The sequence below is a fragment of the Sturnira hondurensis genome, unplaced genomic scaffold, assembly GCF_014824575.4.
Source record: "Sturnira hondurensis isolate 20B ecotype Veracruz unplaced genomic scaffold, ASM1482457v3 Scaffold0020787, whole genome shotgun sequence".
NCBI classification, from domain to species: Eukaryota; Metazoa; Chordata; class Mammalia; order Chiroptera; family Phyllostomidae; genus Sturnira; species Sturnira hondurensis.
Genome location: NW_028093418.1, coordinates 815,686 through 836,480, shown reverse-complemented (window position 1 = coordinate 836,480; position 20,795 = coordinate 815,686). Strand labels below are relative to the sequence as shown.

The 20,795-nt window shown below is 50.6% G+C and overlaps 1 protein-coding gene across 2 annotated transcripts; it reads left to right on the top strand.

Annotated features, from left to right (window-relative positions):
• The first annotated feature begins 2,653 nt into the window (after positions 1-2,653).
• CX3CR1 (C-X3-C motif chemokine receptor 1) lies at positions 2,654-16,550 on the top strand. 2 transcript variants are annotated; one of them, XM_037030592.1, is made up of 2 exons: positions 2,654-2,736; positions 13,603-16,550. In XM_037030592.1, exon 2 carries the CDS (start codon positions 13,612-13,614, stop codon positions 14,680-14,682), a length of 1,071 nt encoding a protein of 356 aa, XP_036886487.1. In that variant the 5' UTR covers positions 2,654-2,736; positions 13,603-13,611; the 3' UTR covers positions 14,683-16,550. The 2 variants fall into 2 exon arrangements, with proteins under 2 accessions (XP_036886487.1, XP_036886488.1); XM_037030593.1 differs by lacking the exon at positions 2,654-2,736 and adding an exon at positions 12,525-12,839.
• Positions 16,551-20,795: the final 4,245 nt, after the last annotated feature.

The following is a 20,795-nucleotide window of genomic DNA, read 5'->3' as shown; positions in this document are numbered from 1 at the left end:
GATAGACTGTGACCACGTCGTCTGCGTGTGGTGCCGACTTCAATCTTCCCGGTCGATGGAACTCCCTGGGTGGAGGTTTATGACAACTGCGTTCCTTCCGGAGCGTCTGCCTTTAGGCAGCATAGGAGGAGTTCAGAGTCAGCCTCTCCCTGAATGTGCTGTTTTTTAAGTGTCTACAGCGCAAAATCATCAATATGCCAAAGTGGTGTATTTTGGAGGGGGCATACTCTGCTCTCCTTCATAAGGAACAGCTCAGACAAAAGGTGGGGCCAGAGGGGCTGGGAAAATGAGGGGTGAAGGCTGGTGAGCTAAGTGTAGTCCCTACAAACTGAAAGGTCCCTGGTTTGATTCCTAGTCAGGGCACATGCTAGGGTTGCAGGCCAGGTCCCCGGTTGGGGATGTGCGAGAGGCAATGGATCAATGTTCTCTGTCACAACATTTCTCTCCCTGTCTTTCTCCCTCCCTTCCCCTCTGTCTAAAAATAAATAAATAAAATATATTTTTTAAAAAGACTGGTCAAAGGAATGGGGCAGCATGCAGAGTGAGAGGACTGGGGAGGGATGGATAGGGACCCAGGAAAGTAAAGGGGCCCAGGGCAGAGCCAGAGTGGCCTTCATCGCAGCCGGAGGAGGCGGGGTGGGAGTGGGAAGGTGACCCCGGTTCTCCAAGGCAGCTGAGCGCCCCAGCAGGCAAAGCCCCGCCACTCTTTCCTTGGTCACTTCTCAGAGTGGTGTTTGCAGCCTGAGGGTGGAGGAAAGGTCTCCCTCCCTCTGCTCCAAAGACCGGGCTTGCTCACTGCTTGCTCTAAAATGCCCGTTCCCCAAGCCCTGAGTTCCTCTCTTATCACGCACCCTCCTTCAGGTGCAGGTGTCGGCCTGGCCCACTGGGTTGTCCTGTGGGATTGGAGAGAAAAGGGAACTGACACAAATAGGCTGCTGGCTGGGCTGTGAGTCATAGAGTCCTGTCTTCTACCAGCATCTGTGCAACAAGAAAGCCTTAGCTGTTAGCTTCCAAGGAGGGGATGGTTGACTTGCAGGCCTGCTAGCCTGGTGGGAAGGGAGGTGCGCTGGCCCGGAGAGGCACTGGGAGGCGCCAGGGTTGCTTGCAGCCAATGGGAACCTCCGAGGGGTGGGGCCACGTCAAGGCCATGCCCACAAGCCGAGACTTGAACATCAGTGAGCAGGGCCCCTGGAGCATTGAAGTCGGCAGTTTGGGTTCTAGAAAGAGCTCCCTGGCCTTGGGGTGGAGAACGGTCACTGGGGTGAAATGACAAGAGGTGTGAAGGACACAGAGGGGCATTGGAGGCCATACAGGCCCCACTGGACACAGAGATGTAGGAATCAGATCTCAGAGGTGGCCACTGACAGGGCGTAGGTGAGATTGTCCCTGAGGGGTATGTGACCAAAGGAGAGAAAGGGTGTTGGCTACATTCCAGAAAGGAGCACTGGGGAAGTGGGAGGGGAGTCAAGGGCACTGAGACCAGGGATGAACAAAGGAAGGAAACCAGGGGTGGGCTTCCCCCAACCCTAGCTGGTCCCCCAGCCTGCGGCATTGCAGCCCCAGCCCACAGCCCTGTCCCAGCTGGGCCATGACAGGACTGAAGAGGAAGCATAGTGGAGAGCATACAGGACGCCGCTGACCTCAGGAGACCACAGCAACCAGAGCGAAGGCAGTGCAGGGGTGCAGGCGGCCAGGTGGGCAGGGAGGAGCCCGGGGAGGCTTGGGAGGGATCACAATCATTTCAGCAATGTGCGCTGAGGGTCTCCAAGGACCAGACCCCAGCTAGGCCCTGGCTCAGGGATGGACCAGAAGTAGTATTTGCCTTGAACATGCATCAGGCTGCTAAGGCCACGGTGCCGGTGACGCACCTTGTCCTCAGAACAAGTGGGCTGGGGCAAGGAGCAGGAATGTGCCCTGGAGGAGTCAGGTCCCAGCTGGCACCCATCCAGCTGCAGCAGCGATGGCAGTAAGAGATACCACGGCAAGGAGCTGGGCCAGGTTGCCTACCGTGTACGTAATTTGGGGTAACTGGGAAGAAGGGCAAAGGGAGCCATGAAATGCCTTGAGGGAGAGAGGTGCATAAAAACATAATTAGTAAGCATCTACCAGATGCCAGGCACTGACTAGGAGCTTCCTGTGCCAATGATTCTCAAACTCAGTGCTCTTACCAATCTCTGGAGAATTCCACTGAAGTGCAGAGTCAAATTTAGTTGGTCTAGGGTGAGGCTTGAGGCGCTGCATTTCTAATAAGCTCCCAGCTGGGACCACACTGAGAGGAGAAAATCTGTAGCTCAGGGACTCTGCACCCCAACCCTCTCCGGTGACTAAACTGGGATCCCTGTTTCGCACAGGAAAACTGATGCCTCGTGGGTTTTCTCAGCTCGCCTGAAGGCACGCCGCTAAAGAGACCTGTACCATCCCCACCCTCTACCCATGTCTGGGTAAAAAACACAGCCCCCAAGTCATCTCTCCCTACAGCCCCCTCTGGGTCTGCCCCCAGGCTCAGGTGGTCTAGACCCTTCTGTGGTCAGGTGGCCTCCAGCCTGGGCTTTCGAGCCTGCCTACAGCAGCGTCTAGCGATAACCTACCTCACAGGAAACCAGACACTATTGGCTAACTTTGCAAATAAAGATGCCCTCAGTGGGAAGGAAAAGGGAAATGCTCTCTGGCAGAGCCTGCGTGGGACAGGGTGGCTGATTGGCACATCCGGAGCTTCCCTTCCCAAGCCCAGCCCAGGTAGGAGCGGAGGACTCGATCGGCACCTGTGGGCGGGAGATCAGCACCTGTGGGTGCGTGGGGCAGGGCACTGTGGTCAGAGGTCAAAGTAGGGTAATGATGCTGGTTTGCTTTGCCAACAAGGAAGACCCTTTACCGAGTGTGTCTCAGCTTAAATGTTCAGGGGGCTTTGAGGAGTTGGTGGCTGGTAGAGAATGAGTGATTAAATCGTTAACGATACGCTCAACATGCTAGAATATGACCAGATGCATTAGTAAGGACATGGAGAAATGCTCGGGATTTGGCATTAACTAAAAAAAAGAAGCATCATTTAAAAGTGCATCTGAATGACATTGTAGGATTATTGTTAACTTTTTACAGTAAGAAATCATATGAAAGTTGTTTTTTCTTTTTAAAGAAAGGAGTCATTCTTTTAGAGACTCACAATGAACTGTGTATGAGCGAAATGCTATGATGCCTGGGTCCATTTTTAAACAGTCCGGCAGGACGTGAGGTGGGGAATGGATGAAATACTGACCGGGAGAGGCTTGTGTTGAAGCTGGGTGAGGAGTGCATGGGGGATCTCTCTGCATTTGTGTATGTTTTAAAGTTTATAATAAAAGTAAAATTTCATAATGAAAATAGCACCTTCCTTTAAATATAATACACTTCATATGAGCATATGAATATGAAAACAATACAGAAAGATTGATTTAAAAAGCTAAAAGCTAGCTGCGGTTAAATCTAGGAAGTGAAACAATTCGTGGTTTTGTTTTTGTTTTTTCCTTTTATTTCCATGCATTTTTGTATGAGCACCCATTGCATTTCTAATGAAAACAACTTTAATCAATACATTGCTGGCACAAGTTTGATGCTCAGTATCGCCATACACCAGTATAGTCATGGCGAGGACCCTCAGGTTCAAGAGCTTCATGTTGTTGGAAAGAAAGGAGCTATGAGTGGGTTCCGTGAGATTCCTCCTCGCTCGCAGGCCGACCGGGCTCTTCCCCACATCCTTGGGAAGGGAGACCTACTGTGTGTCTGCCACACGTGAGCCATACCCCGTATCGACAACTGCCACTTTCCCCACTTTGCAGATGAGGGTCGGGGGAGACAGCTTGGCTTTGGAACAAAGCTCTGGCTCTGCATTTGACCTTGCTAAACCTCAAGCCCCAGTTTTAACATAGATATCAGCCAGGAGTTGATTTGAAACCAGGTGATGGGTCCAGGCTGAGTTTCTGTGAAGGTTAAGGCATGGTATATAAAATTTCGACCACATTCCCTGGCCCCTATTTGGAGCTCAAGAAACAATACATGTTGGCATTATGGGAAACTGAGGCTCAGGAAGTTTGTGCAATTCAACATCACTGGCTACCTCCGAGTGAGGCTGTGAGGGGTAGGAGAGGAAGGAATGTGCTAGAGCTGACCCAGTACAGGACCACCTTCCATTCCCTTCCCCACCCGTCCTCCACCCCCCAGGATGCACCCCACTCACCTCCATGGAGCTTCAGAAGGGTAACAGTGTCAGAAACCCTGACCTCAAAGAACAGACTTCCCAAGACGTGGGACCTGTGGCTGCTCCTCCCCAGCCCAGCCTCTGACCCGGGACGAGTCCTCAGCTCCCCGATTTGCATCAGTCTCAAATGGTTCCCCCTGACAATGTTTAGAAGCAGCCCCTGCAGTGGACGAGTTTGGCAGGAAGAGGCACACCTGGTGTCCCACAACAGGTCACGGTTAGGAGCCAGGCGGCACAGGCCAGGCCTCAGCTGACATTTCCCAGGACTGGTCCGGATTCCCAACAGAACAGTCCAGGGATCCCCAACGCTTGCATTCTCCTGAGTCACTGAGTCTGCCCAGGACCGGCAAGGAAAGCCCGGGGCTTCCAGCCTGACCCTCATTCAGGCTGCCTGGCCGCTTTGGGGGCTCAGAGCGTGCAGGCATCCGGGGGCTGGGACTCTCCTGGCTCTCCAGACACAGGAGGTGCTTCAACCCCCTCATCTTTGGGCCTGGCCAAAACGCAGCTATTTTGGATCGCGAGCCTCGGTAGGAAGAAAATCTGTATTACATCTCTTTAAATATCAGACCCCCTTTTTCTTTTTTGCCTTTTCCTTAAACTTATGTGTATGGTGAGACATACACTCTAACCTGCACAGAACAGTGTGCAGGTTAACAAATTATAACAAATGGAGACATCCTGGCCAGCCCCCAGCAGCCTCCGCAGGTCTCTCCCTGACCACCACCCACCCCTCCCAGAAGTCACCACGATCCTGACTTTTACGGTCACTACTCCTTGCTGGTTCTTCTACTTGTACCCCCTAGATGTGCCTCACTAAACAAGGTGAATTACCATTGGGATGTGGGACACCCAGCTGCCCCTCCCCAGTATATTCGGACTCATGCAGCCGTCTGCCTTTCAGTCCCTATTTCCAAAACGTACCCATGTGGTCGGAGATGCAGACGCATGCGCACAAATGTTATTCGGGTGACCTCAAAATGAGAGCCCCGCTGTGCATCGTCACAGCCTGATAGCAGGGGTGGAACATATACACAGTGGCGTCCTGGACAGCAGTGAGAAGGGACAGGCCAGAGCCTCGGCGATAGCACAGATGAGACACTTCCAGACCTGCGGAGCCAAACGTACAGAGAGATGCAACATTGGTCCCTCTCTGCAAGGCGCTTATTGAGGGCAGCACCCCCAGACACGGTTTCTAGCCCCATCAGCGAGAATCACAGCATGGCTACCAGTCTGTTACAGAGTAGTCAGTCAGCTCGGACAATCGGAGGGGGAGGTGGCCCAGAGGGGTGTGCTAGGTAGGACACAAGTAACTTTTCTGGCCTATTTCAAAGTTATTTTTAATTTCTCCCTAGAGTTCCTTAGTGCAGAATCCGAGGCTCCTCTGCCTACCCCTCTTCTGCCTCCTTGGTCTTGGCTCTCCTGGCATCCTTCCTGGAACCCTGACTCAGGCAAAACTGGATTTTCCTGAATGCTCTGGGGACAAACCTGCCTCTCCTAACCCCACCATCCTCATGTCTTTCTGTTTCTAGCATATTACATCACACCCCCTGGCCTAGCCTTGGTCTCAGGAGCGCCCCCCACCCCATGCTCAGACCCCTCAGTGCCCTTGGCTTCAACTCCACCTGCCAGTTCCCGTCTTTACCTCTGTCTACCAGGGAGACCCTTCCAGCCTTTAAGACTCAGTGAAACGGTCCAGTTCTTGGGTTCCCCATAACTTTTCTTGTATTTGTCATGAAACAATAAGATTTTACAGAGATCTTAAACCTTTCTACCTCCTCAGCATTTAGCAGAGTGCCTTGTGTTGGGGACATAAAGCCAAAACAAACTCTTCTCCAATCCAATCCAGGAAAACCTCTCCACAAAGAGAGTAGAGAGAGAAAACACTTTTGTTATTGAATAAGCATCAAACCAGAATGGGAGGTGTATCACGTGGCAATCCGCTAAGAGACTATAAAGACAGAAAAGGAAAACTCTCACCCTTCACGCAGCCAAGCAGATGCGAGCCCTCACACATGTTCTCAAGATAAACTAGTCTTCCCGTAAGAAAACTTGGCGGTCACACGTAGTTCATCCCAGCTTCAGGGTGGTAACTGCGGTCGCCATAGGTGTTAGCCAATGGGCTCCATCCAGAGAAGAAATACATTTCTCATATCGTTATGATCAGAGGTAGTTATGCAACCTGGGGCCGCACACCCGCTCCTAACTTCTCAGGAAAGAGCGGGGGTGGGGGGGGCTGTCTTTTGATGTTTGCATTTCCATGATGTCTCCCAGGTCCTTGAGGAAGACAGTCCTGAGTGATAAAGCTGACAGGAGAACCAATCACATTTCAAAAGGCTACATAACTCCATTTTGAAGACATGAGAGACTACTTACACGTTTTCTAAAGTAAACATTCTAAGAAAAAGGAAGCAGGAGGAGGATTCTCTTCCTTTATTTTCAACAGGGAGAAATTTTTTCATGAAAATTATTTTACTTTTTTTAAAAAATTTCACCATCCTTTAGGTAAGATTAGCTGGACACAAATATTTTAGTTCTTCCTGCATCCTAGGGGAGGGTGTTCATTTAAAAAAAAAAAGCCATCAGTGTAAATGGGAAAACCATCCGGACCTGGTAAAACTCAGGGGCCCAAACAGCTGGGGGTGTGGGCTCAGGGCCAGACAGAGGACCTTCCCCTCTGGAACAAGGTGAAGTTCAAGACTTGTCAGGGCTTGAAATCAACTTCTCTAGCTTTCATCTGAACCACTGACTGGTAGTCTGCAAGTCCAGAAGCTTCATGTCCCCTGGGCGGGCTGCTGGACAGCCACTTCTATTGACACCAGGTCACACTTTCACTGACCCAGGACTCATGTTGCTCTATAAAAATACTTCCTTCTTGTCTCAGCCAGTGTGGCTCAGTTGGTTGGAGTGTTGTTCTGTAGACCAAAAGTTCATGGGTTTGATTCCCAGCCAGGGCACATGCCTGGGTTGCAGGTTTGCTCCCTAGTTGGGCACATATGAGAAGGCAGACGGTTGATGTTTCTTTCTCTCTTTCTCTCTTTTCCCCTCTAGAAGAGAGAAAGAGGAAAGAAGGAGGGAAGGAAGGAAGGAAGGAAGGAAAGAAGGAAGGAAGGAAAAGATTTCCTTTTGCTTGGTTCTTGCTGAAAAACTGAACATGCCAGAGTTGACCAGGCCCTCAGAGATGGTCCGCTCCAAGCCTTTCCTTTCACACATAAAGAAACTGAGGCAGAGCTGGGAGTGAGCTGCCCAGGGTCCCCCAGCCATCATGGGGTGGGCCCCTATGAGGTACACGGCTCCGAAAAGCAGCACCATATATCTCAAGGCAGGAAATAAGCCCCCACCCTCCATTGCCAGCCCATCGATTCACAGAGTGTCAAATACCAGGTTCTAAGTCCGGAAGGCAGAACCCCAGGAAGTGTTCGGCTTGCTTCGCGGGCGTCTTCTTTCCATGGGGTGCCGGCTCTCGTTCTAGAGAAGCAGCCACAGGAAGCCGCACCTCTCTCCATGAGGGAAAGCCTCGTGCCGCGCCAGTGGGGTGGAGAGACGCATCTGGGGGCAGATATTGGCTCTACGGCTCTCTTAAACAAGTTTCCCAAATCTCTCTGAGTGGCCGTCAGTTAATTTGTCCAGGGGGGAGGGTAATCGCTTCTCCTGCAGGGCCATGGAGAGAATGAAAAAGGATCGTGCATAGGGCGCGTGACACCTAGCACGCACCCAGGAAGGGCAGCGCCTTAGCCTTCTAACCAGGGGCTTTCTGAGGCTAACCGTGGGTTCTGGAACAGCAGCGGCATGAAGGCATCCCCCCGGGGAAGGCTGGTGTCAGGGCCCAAGCAATTCTCTAGTTTCCTTTGGTCCAAAGGAAAAAGAAATTAAACCTCACGGGGTTTGTTTTTTCTTTTGTTTTGGTTTGATTTGGGTTTTTTTTTTTACATTAGACTGCACCTCAACCCCTTTAGTTTTCACTCAGGGGCCTAAAAAGTCATAAATAGAGACGGAGGAGGGTCAACAAACAAATACACAGAANCCCCCCGGGGAAGGCTGGTGTCAGGGCCCAAGCAATTCTCTAGTTTCCTTTGGTCCAAAGGAAAAAGAAATTAAACCTCACGGGGTTTGTTTTTTCTTTTGTTTTGGTTTTGATTTGGGTTGATTTTGGTTTGATTTTGGTTTGTTTTGGTTTGATTTTTTTTTACATTAGACTGCACCTCAACCCCTTTAGTTTTCACTCAGGGGCCTAAAAAGTCATAAATAGAGACGGAGGAGGGTCAACAAACAAATACACAGAAGAAGATGCACCGGATCTAGCAAACTGTAAGCAGAACTGGGAACCAAAAGAAAAGGGGACACAACCTGAAGAGAAGGTTGGATAGAAGGAGACAAGGATTGGGGCTACCTAAGGGGGGAAGTGCAAAAAAGGGAAGCTGATTGGAAACAGTGGGTAATGGTGCCCCCCCCCAAAAAAAAACAAGTTAAAAAAATAAATGAGTGGGCTTGAGAACAGGAAGCAGACCAGAGGAAGTAGAAAAGGCTGGGCAGGGAAAGCAAGCGGAAGGTTCTTTAAAAGCTCAACACTGTTTAGTCAGATCTTGATGTAATGGAAAAGAGTGTGAGGAGGCCCCACAACAGTCAGGGGAGATCGTTCTCGCTGGCTTCTGCCCCAAGCTGTGCAGAGCAGCCTCGGTTGGCAGTCTGCATGAACTTCACCCAGGCATGCACCCTTCCCCTTGCAATCGTGTCCATGTGAAACCTACCTAGCTGAGGCTCACCTCATTGGATTCCTGGTGCTCTCAGGGACCAGGAAAGCCAGTGTCCAGCCTAAGTGGAAGCCAGTTTGACCCCCGACAGCCCTTTGACCTCCCCTGAAGGCCATCCCCACAACCAACCCTACTCCCATCTGCTACCTGGAGGCCATATCTCTAGTCTTATCTCCCAATCCTGGATCCAGAAAGAAAAGGTCCACCCAGCTCAGGCTCACCTTTCCTAAAAAGGTCCCTTGATTAGGCTGTCAAGTTCAATGGAATAATTCAGTGAAGGAGAAGTCCCTCCTGCAGTCAGGTTTCTGATGCAAATGGCACCCTCACGTGCTCCAGGCCTGTGTCTAGCAAGGCTGGGTTTGAACTGGCTCAAGGGCTCAGGCAGACTGCAAATTCCCTTCCTAACCACACAAAACCCTGGGCCACCCCCGAGTCATACAGTCACGGCAGCAGCTGGGCCTTGACGTCTGCACAGAAGAAGGAGCCAAAATGGCTCATGCTGGCATCTGTCTCCTGACCAGCTATGTGCAACAGCCACGCAATAAAAGAGTATGTCAAGATGAGTGACTATCTTTTCTAAGCTGTTTTCTCTTTGGAGAGCTGGTGGACCTGTGCCGCCTCCTGGGGCTCTGGACTGGAAGGCTGATGGGTCTCTTCTTTCACTCCTCTAGGCCTTGCATTCATTCTTTTGTTCACTCACTCACACATGCACTCATTCACTCACTCATTCATTCATCCGCTCACTCATTCATTCATTCAACATCCTCAGGACCCACTAAGCTCTCAGAGATCAAGGGTCTCTGGCCCATGATCTGCAAGGACACCCGTGTGCCCTGTGAATGCCTCTGGGAAAGGGGCAATTAAAGGCCTGCTGTTGCCACTACTCACACAGAACTCCTTGGGATGAAGGTCTGGAGCACAGTATTCATTCTCCTACAAGTGTCCCCTCCTGTGCATCTGCTCTGTGCCAGATCTCTCCCCCTGTTGCAGTGGCCTACAGAGCCGAAGAGGACACCCACCGTTCTTCTCTTAAGAACCTATAGTCTTGGGACAGGGGAAGGGGTATAATGCAAAGTTGGGAAAAGATTCTGAGACTGGTCACATCTGGGCCCAAACTGCAGCCCTGCCACATGCCAGCTGTGTGACCTTAAGTAAGTTGCTCACCCTCTCTGAGTGCATCTACTTGCCCATAGAGATAATAATCCTTTTATGGATTATTATCCTTTTGAGTCCTTTTATGTGCTGGCTACCATTTACTGAGCATGCACGACATACTGTTGTTATTATATTAGAATAGTAGGCTTTGAGAAGCTCATTGAAAGCTGTGTTCCTCCATTGATTCCTCTGTATCATGGTGTAGAATTGCTAATAGCAGGACTCCCGCATGCTGAGGAAGTGCCTACTATGTGCATGTGCTGAGGCAGAGCAGTGGGAGCTGGGACACTTCTGGGGTCTTTGCTGGTAATGCTGAGCCACCAGTGAGCTGAACCCTCACCTGAGCGGACCCTCTGGATAGCAGGGAGTGGTCCCAAGCTAGACCGATGCCCCTGACTGACTGGTCTGACTGCAGTAAGCAATGAGGCCAACAGTCAGGCACAATCACCCCTTCCCAAGCATATCTGAAATGGCATTTCATCTTGAGGATAAATTGGCACATGCCTGAGCTCTGTCCTTATCAAAGTCTTGGTCTGTGTGAAGTCTTCCTGCTGAGATGACAAGCCCCTTTGTGGCCGAGACTACGCCTGACCGATCTCTCCATGTGCCCCCTCCGTGCTGAGCGCAGTGCCCCTGGACACTTTCTATGTGCTTGCTGAATGGATGCTGAACTGCTCCAACCAGGGCTACCCCTGGCTTATCTGGTGTCTGGGTGCCAATTAGAAAAAGTATCGCTGTGTGTGTGGCTGCGCTGAGCCAGGGCCCTCAGCATGGTGAGGAGCTGCATTTGGACCTCCTTGCCACTCAGCCTGGAAGTCAACTGTCTATTTCTATCCCTACCATCTCCCAGCTCCTGTCTCAGCCTTCCCTCCCTCTCATCACAAATATCCCTGGAGCCACTCGGCGGGGCAGTGAATTAAACACAGGGCTTTCCCTTCAGAGTTGCAGAGAGAACTAAATAGATAATAATGTGGAGTGTTTATCAGTGAGTCTGATGGGTCTCTTCTTTCACCCCTCTGGGCCTTAGCACAAGCTCAGTAAAGCCTGGCTTGCTCCCTCTTCCTCTCACCCTCTTCCCTCAAAAAAAAAAATCTGTAAAGAAATCATTTTTTATTTCAGGTGAAAAATAATAAAATATCCATGACACACCAAATATTCACAATTTGGGTGGGAGTGAAACATGAGAGTCCACGGGCTGCCTGGATGATTCCAAATGTTCAAAGTGCTTCTGCTTTCTCACCAAATGTATTTATTAAGTGCCTACTGTATACAATGCACTGTGCCAGGTGCTCACTTTAAAATGGCACCGTGAGCAGTCATGAGAATGAGCCCCAATCTTGCAGATGAGGAATATGAGGCCCGGAAGTTCCAAGTTCACCCAAGGTCACTAGGTCAGAGAAGGCACACGAGGGATACCACCTCGGGAGAGCCCAAGTCTGCAGCCCTCGCTCTTTCTGCCCATCACCTGCTCTCCTTCCTCAATGGCCGAAGGACACCTGCCTGGAGATTTATAGGAGGTCCCTGTGTATAGGGCACAGTGAGGACCAAGAGCAGAAATCAAACCCAACTCATGCACATTTGGCAAAATCGGGCCGATCCAAATGCACAAAGTTCCTGGGCTGCAGGATGGAGCGCAAGAACTCAAAAAGCTGCACCGTGATTTGTATTGACCTTGGCCTCCTTTCTAGGTCAGCAAAGCAGCTCCTTTCACTGGGAGGAAGAGGAGGGAGAAGGATCTTTGCCCCGGGATCCCGAATTATGACCACCAAGGGCCTGACTGCACACCCTCCCATCTGCATGTCTGGGAAGACATGCACCTGGCACCAGCCAGGGGCACCAAGTAGCGATTCCTGTCTCCCCCCTCTCCGCTGGCACCATTCGAAACTAACCTTCATGTGGTTCAAAATGGTGGCATATCAGCCATTTTATATGGTTCAACTGAAATGTTATCGATTAAGGTCACTGCCAGAGGTTCGTGTCTGAGAAAAGGGCCCTGCAGCCTAAAGCAAAGAACACAGACTTTTGCTGGGGATGAGAACTCCCTCCCAGCCTGAGACGACCCAGGTCAGAACTTTGGCCCACTCGGTCCTGGCATGGTCTGGGTCAGATGCAAAAATGGGCCTGGACACAAGGCAGGGCCCATCTCTGCATGGGTGGGTGGGACCTCACCTTGGCCCCTCACCAACTGAGGGAAGCCAGCATGAAAAGGAAGTGGTGGGGTGTGAAAACTCCCTTGGTTGAAGAAATGTGAGCGCAACTTTTAGTTGTGGTGGGGAGGGATGCAGTGACAACCGGGAGGTGTGCCCCGCCTATGGTTGGGGTTTCTGAGGTGCCCGTCTGTGGTACCACCAGGCAGAGCAGGAGCCCCGGGCCCCAGCGTTGGTTTGAGGCTGCGCCTGTAGCCTCTGGAAGGAATGAGGAGTGAGCCCTGGTGGGGAGGGGAGGGGAAATGGGACAGGTGTTACTTTCCAACCTGTGCAGAAATGCCTTCTCTTTCCATTTTTGTTCAGGAGGAAACAGGAAGTAAGAAGAGTGGGGAGGGCCAGGCGGAAGGAAAGTGTGGGGCTGCTAATAACCAAGTGGATGAGCCACACCAGGCTGGTGCAGCAGGCTGAGCACAGCCCTTCATTGGGGACCAAGCAGCCCTTTTCCCTGGCTGCAGAGGCCTGGAGGGCGGCAACGCTTGCTCGGGTCTAGGAGCCACGGTATGACCCACCATCTGGGTTTGCTTAGAAGGCAGGGATTCCCAACAGGGGAGGCTTTGGGTGCTAAAACTGGAAAAGTCCTGGGCGCAAGACAAGGTAGTCACCACAGAGCAGGTGACTCTTACCCCTTACAGAAGAGGAGGACTCATCAGTTTTGAGAGGAAGAGGGGAAAAATGGCTCCAGAAAACAAAGACAAGGACTTCTGGGTGTGGGTCTGAGGAGGGCCCTGGAGAGTGTCTGGGGCCTCTCCCCAGTCTCGGCTTCATGCAGGAGACATTAGGTCCAGAGGGTGGAAGAGGTAGGAATGAGGGAACAGGGTGGAGAACTGCTTTAGGAAGTTGGGACTGGAAGTGTGAATGAGGGCTTCACCCCTTACCTCCTTGCCCATGGTCCTCTCTCCCCTATCCACACACTGGTAAAGCCAGCTACTTTTGGAGAAATTTTGAAAAAATATGAGAAAAAAAAAAGGTTTGTCTTATGCTTCAAAAAGCTTAGATTCAAATGCGGGGTGACCCACAGACTGGGTGATTTTGGACAAGTCACTCTCGGAGACCTGGCTTCCTCTTCTGTGAAAGGAGTCAGTTACAGCCTCCAACAGAGACAGTCATAGAGATACAACGAGACTGCATATGTGACATTGGGAAATGTATAGGTTATGCACCAACCACTATTTGTCCCTAACAGCATGTACGAGGACAGACAGAATTCTGACTTAGTTTCTCTGAGAACTCACCCTGTTCCTTGTTTTCCCTCCTGCTCCAGGCCCTCACCATGCCCACCCTCCTGCCTGAATTGGTTTCAGAAACCTTTCAGTACGATGAGAGTGCAGAAGCCTGTGATATGGGGGACATCGTGGGCTTCGGGACCACCTTCCTGCCCATAGTGTACTCCCTTGTCTTTGCCTTTGGCTTGGTGGGAAATTTGCTGGTGGTGTTTGCCCTCACCCACAGCCGGAAGCCCAGGAGTATCACCGACATGTACCTCCTGAACCTGGCCTTGTCCGACCTGCTCTTTGTCGTCACCTTGCCCTTCTGGATTCACTATCAGATACGAGATCAAGGCTTTCATAACGCCACGTGCAAACTCACTACCGCCTTCTTCTTCATTGGCTTTTTTGGAGGCATATTCTTCATCACCATCATCAGCATCGATAGGTACCAGGCCATTGTCCTGGCCGCCAGCTCCATGAACAGCCGGACCGTGCAGCACGGCGTCGTCATCAGCCTAGGCGTCTGGGCAGCCGCCATTCTGGTGGCAGCACCCCAGTTCATGTTCACAAAACTTACGGAAAACGAATGCTTTGGGGACTACCCTGAGATCCTACAGGGCATCTGGCCTGTGCTCCGAAACATGGAAGTAAATATTCTTGGCTTCCTGCTCCCCCTGCTAATCATGAGTTACTGTTACTTCAGAATCCTACAGACGCTGTTTTCTTGCAAGAACAACAAGAAAGCTAAAGCCATTAAACTGATCTTTCTGGTGGTCATCGTGTTTTTCCTCTTCTGGACACCCTACAACGTCATGGTTTTCTTGGAGACGCTCAACCTCTACAACTTCTTTCCCAGTTGTGACATGAAGTGGGATCTGAAACTGGCCCTCAATGTGACCGAGACGGTTGCGTTTATCCACTGTTGTCTCAATCCCTTTATCTATGCATTTGCTGGAGAGAAGTTCAGAAGATATCTTCGCCACGTGTATAGGAAATGCCTGGCTGTGGTGTGCGGTGGTTCCGTCCATGCCACGTTCCCTGCTTCTGAATCAGAGAGGAGCAGGAGGGAAAGTGTGCTGAGCAGCAACGCGACTTACTACACCAGTGATGGAGATGCGTCCATTGCCCTCTGAAGAGATCCCCAAAGCCTTGTCCCTACAGAGGGCCTGGGTCCCCTGAGTCTGACACTGAAAAAAATGAGAACACATTTATTTTTCTTTTTTACATGCAAGAAATAATGGGCCCAATTACCCTCCAAAAAAGCACCTTACTTAAGGTGGTTTTTGAAAACTGTGCTCAAAATTTGAATGATAAAGGGCAGGCATGTCTCTTACTGTAACAGTTGGGGCTTTTTGATTTGGCAAAGGTTTGACTCAGACTAGCTTAGCTAAGAAGGAGGGGTGAGTATAGGTCACTCTGGGCACCAGCGAGGGGGTGGCTGAGCCCCCAGAGTGCATGGAAACCCGGCTTGAACCCAGCCAGGATTGCCTCTCTGACTCTCACATCTCTGAGTGGTGACAGAGGCCAGGCTCGCATAGCACAGCTCTGTCATCAGAAAGGAACTGAGACCCATTCCTCCCTCTCTGGTCTCAAGGTCAAAATTTCCAGGGAAGGGCTCTGATTGGCCAAATGTGTACCAGATGCCCATCCCTGAATCAGGTGGTGGTATCCATGGACAAAGGACAGATAAGATGGCAGTTTCTGTTCCAATCTTATGGCTAGAGGTCCAACAAGACATATTTACAAGAAGTTGGAGGGGTGGGTACTGTTTTGATCACGAAGAACAAGAGCCGCCCACCAACTGCACTTTTTGCCTGGCCCAGCCTTTCCTCCCATCACACCAGCCAGTCCACACCACTGGCCTCTTCTTCAATATACTCTTTCTCTCGTGTCCCCAAACCTACAAAGGCCCCCCATTGCCACCTGCCTCAAGTCCAAACTCAAATGGCCAGTGTCTGAGCCCCTCTGTCATGTGGTCCCTCCAAGAGATTCCCCATCGCCTCCTCCTTTCAAAGGACTTCACTTACCCTGTCAGCTAGATGCCTTCCATCTGCTTCATGTATCTTCACCTGCTCCTGGGCCCAATGAGAGAAACAGAAAGAACCCTGGCCCAAACAGAGAAGAGTTTCCAATCCCAGCTCTCTATCGCTTACCCTCAGGGCAGCTTAGGGCCAACAGAGCTTCAGTTTCCTCATCTGTGCAACAGAGAGAGTGGCACTTTTCACATTGGTAGCATTGTTAGCAGCATAAAGAACCAGCTACCAACTGTTGCAGTTTCTGACACTCAGACTTCAGCTTGTCCCCCACCTGGCACCATGCTTAAAGCCCAAAGGAGCCTGCAGTCATCTGTAGTGCAGACACAGAGGAGGCTGGCTCTCCGTGGACACTCCTGGGTGCATGGTAGCCTCCCCTGGCCCAGCCCTCCAGACTGCCTTGAATGCTCCCTCCCAATCTTGTGGCAAACCCCTGCTCATCTGCAGGTAACAACATCGTTCAGGCCACTGCCAGGCTAGAGAGCCAGGGCCACAGGAGAAGCTTTCTTTGTTCAGTAAACATTTAGAATGGTCTAAAGCTTGAAAAATAACTCTGATAATGCTAAAGAAAATGTCGTCTACAATCCAACCATGCAGTATTGTCCTTTGCTCAATCAGAGCTTGTTCACACCCTCGCATGTTTAGAACTGCAATCATAACGTACAGTGCTGTAATCTGCTTTTTTTCTCTTAATGTTCAGCCACACACAGCTCTCTGCTTCTCTGTAGTTGTGTGGTTATCATTGCAGAAGGCTCTGCCAGGCTGTGTGCTCATTAAAGGCATTCGACTCAGTGCTGTACTTCCCATACCTCCTTAGCAATATGTTTGTTGAATCAATGAGCAAAGAAAACATGTCCCATCCAGATCATGTGCTGTACCTTCACACGATGCAATACTACACAACAGAAAGAGAGAAGGAGCTCCTACCCTTCGTGACAGCATGGATGGAACTGGAGAGCATTATGCTAAGTGAAGTAAGCCAGGTGGTGAAAGACAAATACCACATGATCTCAACTGTAAATAGAACCTAATCAACAAAACAAAGAAGCAAAATATGACCAGAGACATTGAAATTAAGAACAAACTGACAGTGACCAGAGGGGAGGGGGGAAGAGGGGGGAACGAGGGAAGGGTTGTCAAGGAACATGTATAAAGGATACATGAACAAACCCAAAGAGGGGTAGGATTGAGGATGGGAGGTGGGGATGGCTGGGGGTGGGGGAGATGGGAAGGGAATGGAGACAACTGTACTTGAACAGTTAAAAAAATATTTAGCCCTGGCTGATGTGGCTCAGTGGATTGAGCACCAGCCTGCGAACCAAAAGGTCACAGGTTCAATTCCCAGTCAGGGCACGTGCCTGGGTTCTGGGCCACATCCCCAGTGAGGGGCACATTAGAGACAACCACACATTGATATTTCTCTCCCTCCTTTCTCCTCTCTCTAAAAATAAATAAATAAAATCTTTAAAAAATATTTTAAAGAAATTTATACGACCCATGGACATGAACTAAGGTGGGGGTATGGGAATGTGGGTGGAAGGGGGGTGCAGGGTGGAGGGGAATAAAGGGGGGGAAATGGGACAACTGCAATAGCACAATTAACAAAATACATTAAACATTTCACTTATTTCTAATATTTACCAAACACGCGTGTGATTTACTTTCTCTTCTTCAATTATTTCCTTTGAGTAAATGGCACACCATCGGGACAATGGGGTCAAAGAGCACAGGAACTTTTAAGCTGCTGACACGTGCGTGTGAAAGTAGCATATCACAAAGCCTTTATTATGTACATACTCTACACGACTTGTGAGGGCAGACCCAGGCTTATTCCAAAGATGAGGGAAGTGAACAAATCAGCATAATTTGCATTAATTGGTAGCACAAGGGCAGCGACACCTGACCTGAGTGTGTCAGGGTGAGGGGCTCTCCAGGCAAAAAGGAGGGGACGGCATTCTAGGGCAGGGGGATGGCACAGGCAAAGGAGGTGTGCGGGGGCGTCGGGCTCTTAAAAGTGGGAAACTGAAAGGCACTGGGAGTGGACTGGGTGCCGGGAACCTTCTGGAGCGTTGGCTGCGACAGTCAGAGGAGCGAACTCTTCTCAGGTGCTCCCCGGTTGCTCCATTATTACTTGATCCTCATTCCAGCTGTTGAATCACAAAACTTTTAATTAAATTTCAACTTATTTCTGGGCTCCCAAGAAGAGAGAAAGAATTCTTTTGGCCCTGACCAACAGAAGTAGAGAGACATACCGCTTTCATTTCTAGAAGAAATTAAGTGTGTATGATAAGAAACATTTATTCAGTTATGCTGCCTCAGGCAGAACGGGGAGAAAGCAAGCAAGTCCGTTTAAAATTGAAACCCTGTGTAGCAAGGATACTGGTGTCTGAGCACTGGAGGGCACATCGGAATGGAGCAGTCGGCCCTGGCACACAAGCGGGTCGGACCCACGACTGCGTCTGAGATTCCCTCGGGCCTCCCCAAACGCAGAGGGAAATGGGGACCCCAGAGACAGCAGAATCTGCAGCGGAGCCCCGGTGTGTTAACCCACTGATCTTTCACAAGTTATCTACCACCAGGACGCTCCTGTCATCATCTGGAGATGAGAATAAATGCAGTGCCCGCCTGCTAGGATTGTGATGAGGATTTACTAAGATTTTACCTCCCCCGAGCTCCCAGCGCAGACCTGGCAAAGCTAGCTCAAATACCTGGTGACAACTACTTTGAGTCTTTTTCTTGTTATTATTAAACTGAAACTTTCCTGATGAGGAAATCATACTAGCTTGCTTTTGCCTTCTTGCTTTTCTTAGTCCTAGAATTGTAGAATTGTGGGTGGTCAGAGATAATTGGTGTCAAACCTGCATTTAGCAGGTAAGAAAAAGAAGGCTCAGAGAGGGCCAGAGGCTGGCCCAAAGTCACACAGCAAGGTCCCTTACTGTCAGGCCACTGACCCCCCTCCCTCACTTTGGTGAAAATACAGACCAATCCTGCCGTGGCTATAGTTAACAACACTGTAGTATGTATTTGAACGTTGCTAAGAGAATAGATTTTAAAAGCTCTCACCACAAAAAAAAAAATGTATTTATCTGAGGTGATGGATGTGTTAGCTGATCTTACTGTGGTGATCAGTTTGCAATATACACATAAAAAGTCACTATGTTGTGCACCTTAAACTTATACGTTGTCATACGTCAATTATATCTCTGGAGAGAGGAGCAGAGAACATATGGGTAGGCCATGGAAATTCCCCAGAAAGTCTGCACACAGATGACTTTGGCAGGAAGGGGAAGCCTGCACGCCAGAATTCACAGTTTAGCAGAATCAATCTACTCACAATGGCATGTGAGGCCTGGGTGGGGCCGCCTGTGGCAACAGCTGTTCTGTGATGTCAGTAGTATCTCTAAGGAAAGATGGTCGGCAGACTCTGCAGCAAAGGATGCTGGAGTTCCAGAGGCCAGAGCTATTGGTGGCCTGCAGCAGGACCTGGGTGGGTGAACAGAGCCTCAGACCAGAGGGGCTGCTGTCGGGGGGATGGTGACACCCTGGGCTGCCCCAGGGCTTGGGGGGAAAGCCAAGTCTCATCCAAATAATCCTACTCACTTTAGGCTTATTCTGTGCTCATTAAATGACCACCTTTAATGAAGTCAGCTTTCCAGGGACCTTACCACCCAGACAGAGAATACATTCTGGTTACCGGGAAGAACCCATGGCCCCTTACAGCCCACTGCATCTGGAGACTGTCTAGAATCTGGTGGGCTATATATCATCTCTCTGAGATGCTGCCCCTGAGCACCCACCCACAGAATTCTCCTGTGGCCCCACAGGTCGACAGCTACACCTGCAGAAACCACACTCTGAGAGGTCCACCTTAGGTACCACCTGGCCCCTAGATGGTGTCCCAGCTAGTGCCCTCGAATTGGGGCAGTCTGTCCCAACTCACAAGCTAAGTTTCTTCTCCACCTGCATCCCACTCTCGTGCCCCGTGGGGACCACTTCAGCTTCCCCATGACTTGTACGACTGCCGGCTTAACTTGCTGAGCTAGCAACCACATTTGGAGCTACCCTGAAGTAGTATTATCTGAGCGCATGGGAGAGAAGTAGGTCTTAGCAAATTTAGAAATATCCGGTTGCCCTTCAAGACACCCTCCATCCATAGGAGGGCCAAGTGGTTTTCTCAAAGACAGGCGGTTCCATTTCTGTCGTATGCGGCATGCTGTTAGGCAAGAGCCAGAGTTCCTCCATCCACAGACCCACCCTAGACAGCTCTAGAAACCACAGAACAACAGGCGAAAGGCCTCTTTTTCCTCATTCTTTTAGGTAGAAACAAAAATACATCTTATGTTTTAAAAGGTTTTATTTACGTGTTGTTAGAGAGGGGAAGGGAGGGAGAAAGAGAGAGAGAGACAGAGATCAATGTATGGTTGCCTCTTGTGCACCCCACACCAAGGACCTGGCCCTCAACCCAGGCACGTGCCCTGACTGGGAATTGAACTGGCGACCCTTCAGTTCGCAGTCTGACACTCACCCACTGAGCCACACTTGTCCCTGGAGGAGGAACCACATCAGAGCACAGTGGTCAACTTCTCCCCCCGTCTGACGGCACCTTCTCACGCCAGGACCGCTGTCAGAAGAACGTAAAGATTTGCCCGATCAGGGAAGAAATGACTGAACCTCCACGAACATTGTCTCCAACGTCCTGCCCTCTGGGTCCACCTCCCTTCTTCCCATCTCCCATGGTCCTCTCAGTGGCCTCCCTCATTTTTATTCTTTTTTCCCTCTTCTGCTTTCTTTTTCATTTCTCTTTAGAGCCCCTTCCCAGATCCGCCCTTTACCCACCATCCCCAGCCAGAAAGGTTGCTGGGGGATGGGGTGGGGCTTAGTCTGTCCTCACATGAGTAGGGAAGCTTTGACCTGCTGCCCGCGCACTGCCTGCTCCCCGTGCTGGCCCTCCAGTGTAAGCAGGTGGTCCCCACTCCCAGCTTACAGGACTTGCACCTGGGCCTCTCAATGAGCCCATTTCCCACAGGGGGGCTTTATCAATCAGCATCCAGCCTACACCTGGCAGCCCTTCGGCCAAGAATGGAGAGAAGCAGGGAGCCTTTGATACACGCCCTGCCACTTCCTCCCTGCACAATGATCTATTTCAGTCCCCACGTGGTCACCAGTGTGGTGGAGTGCCATCAATCCCCATTGTCAGGGGGAAGCTGACAAAT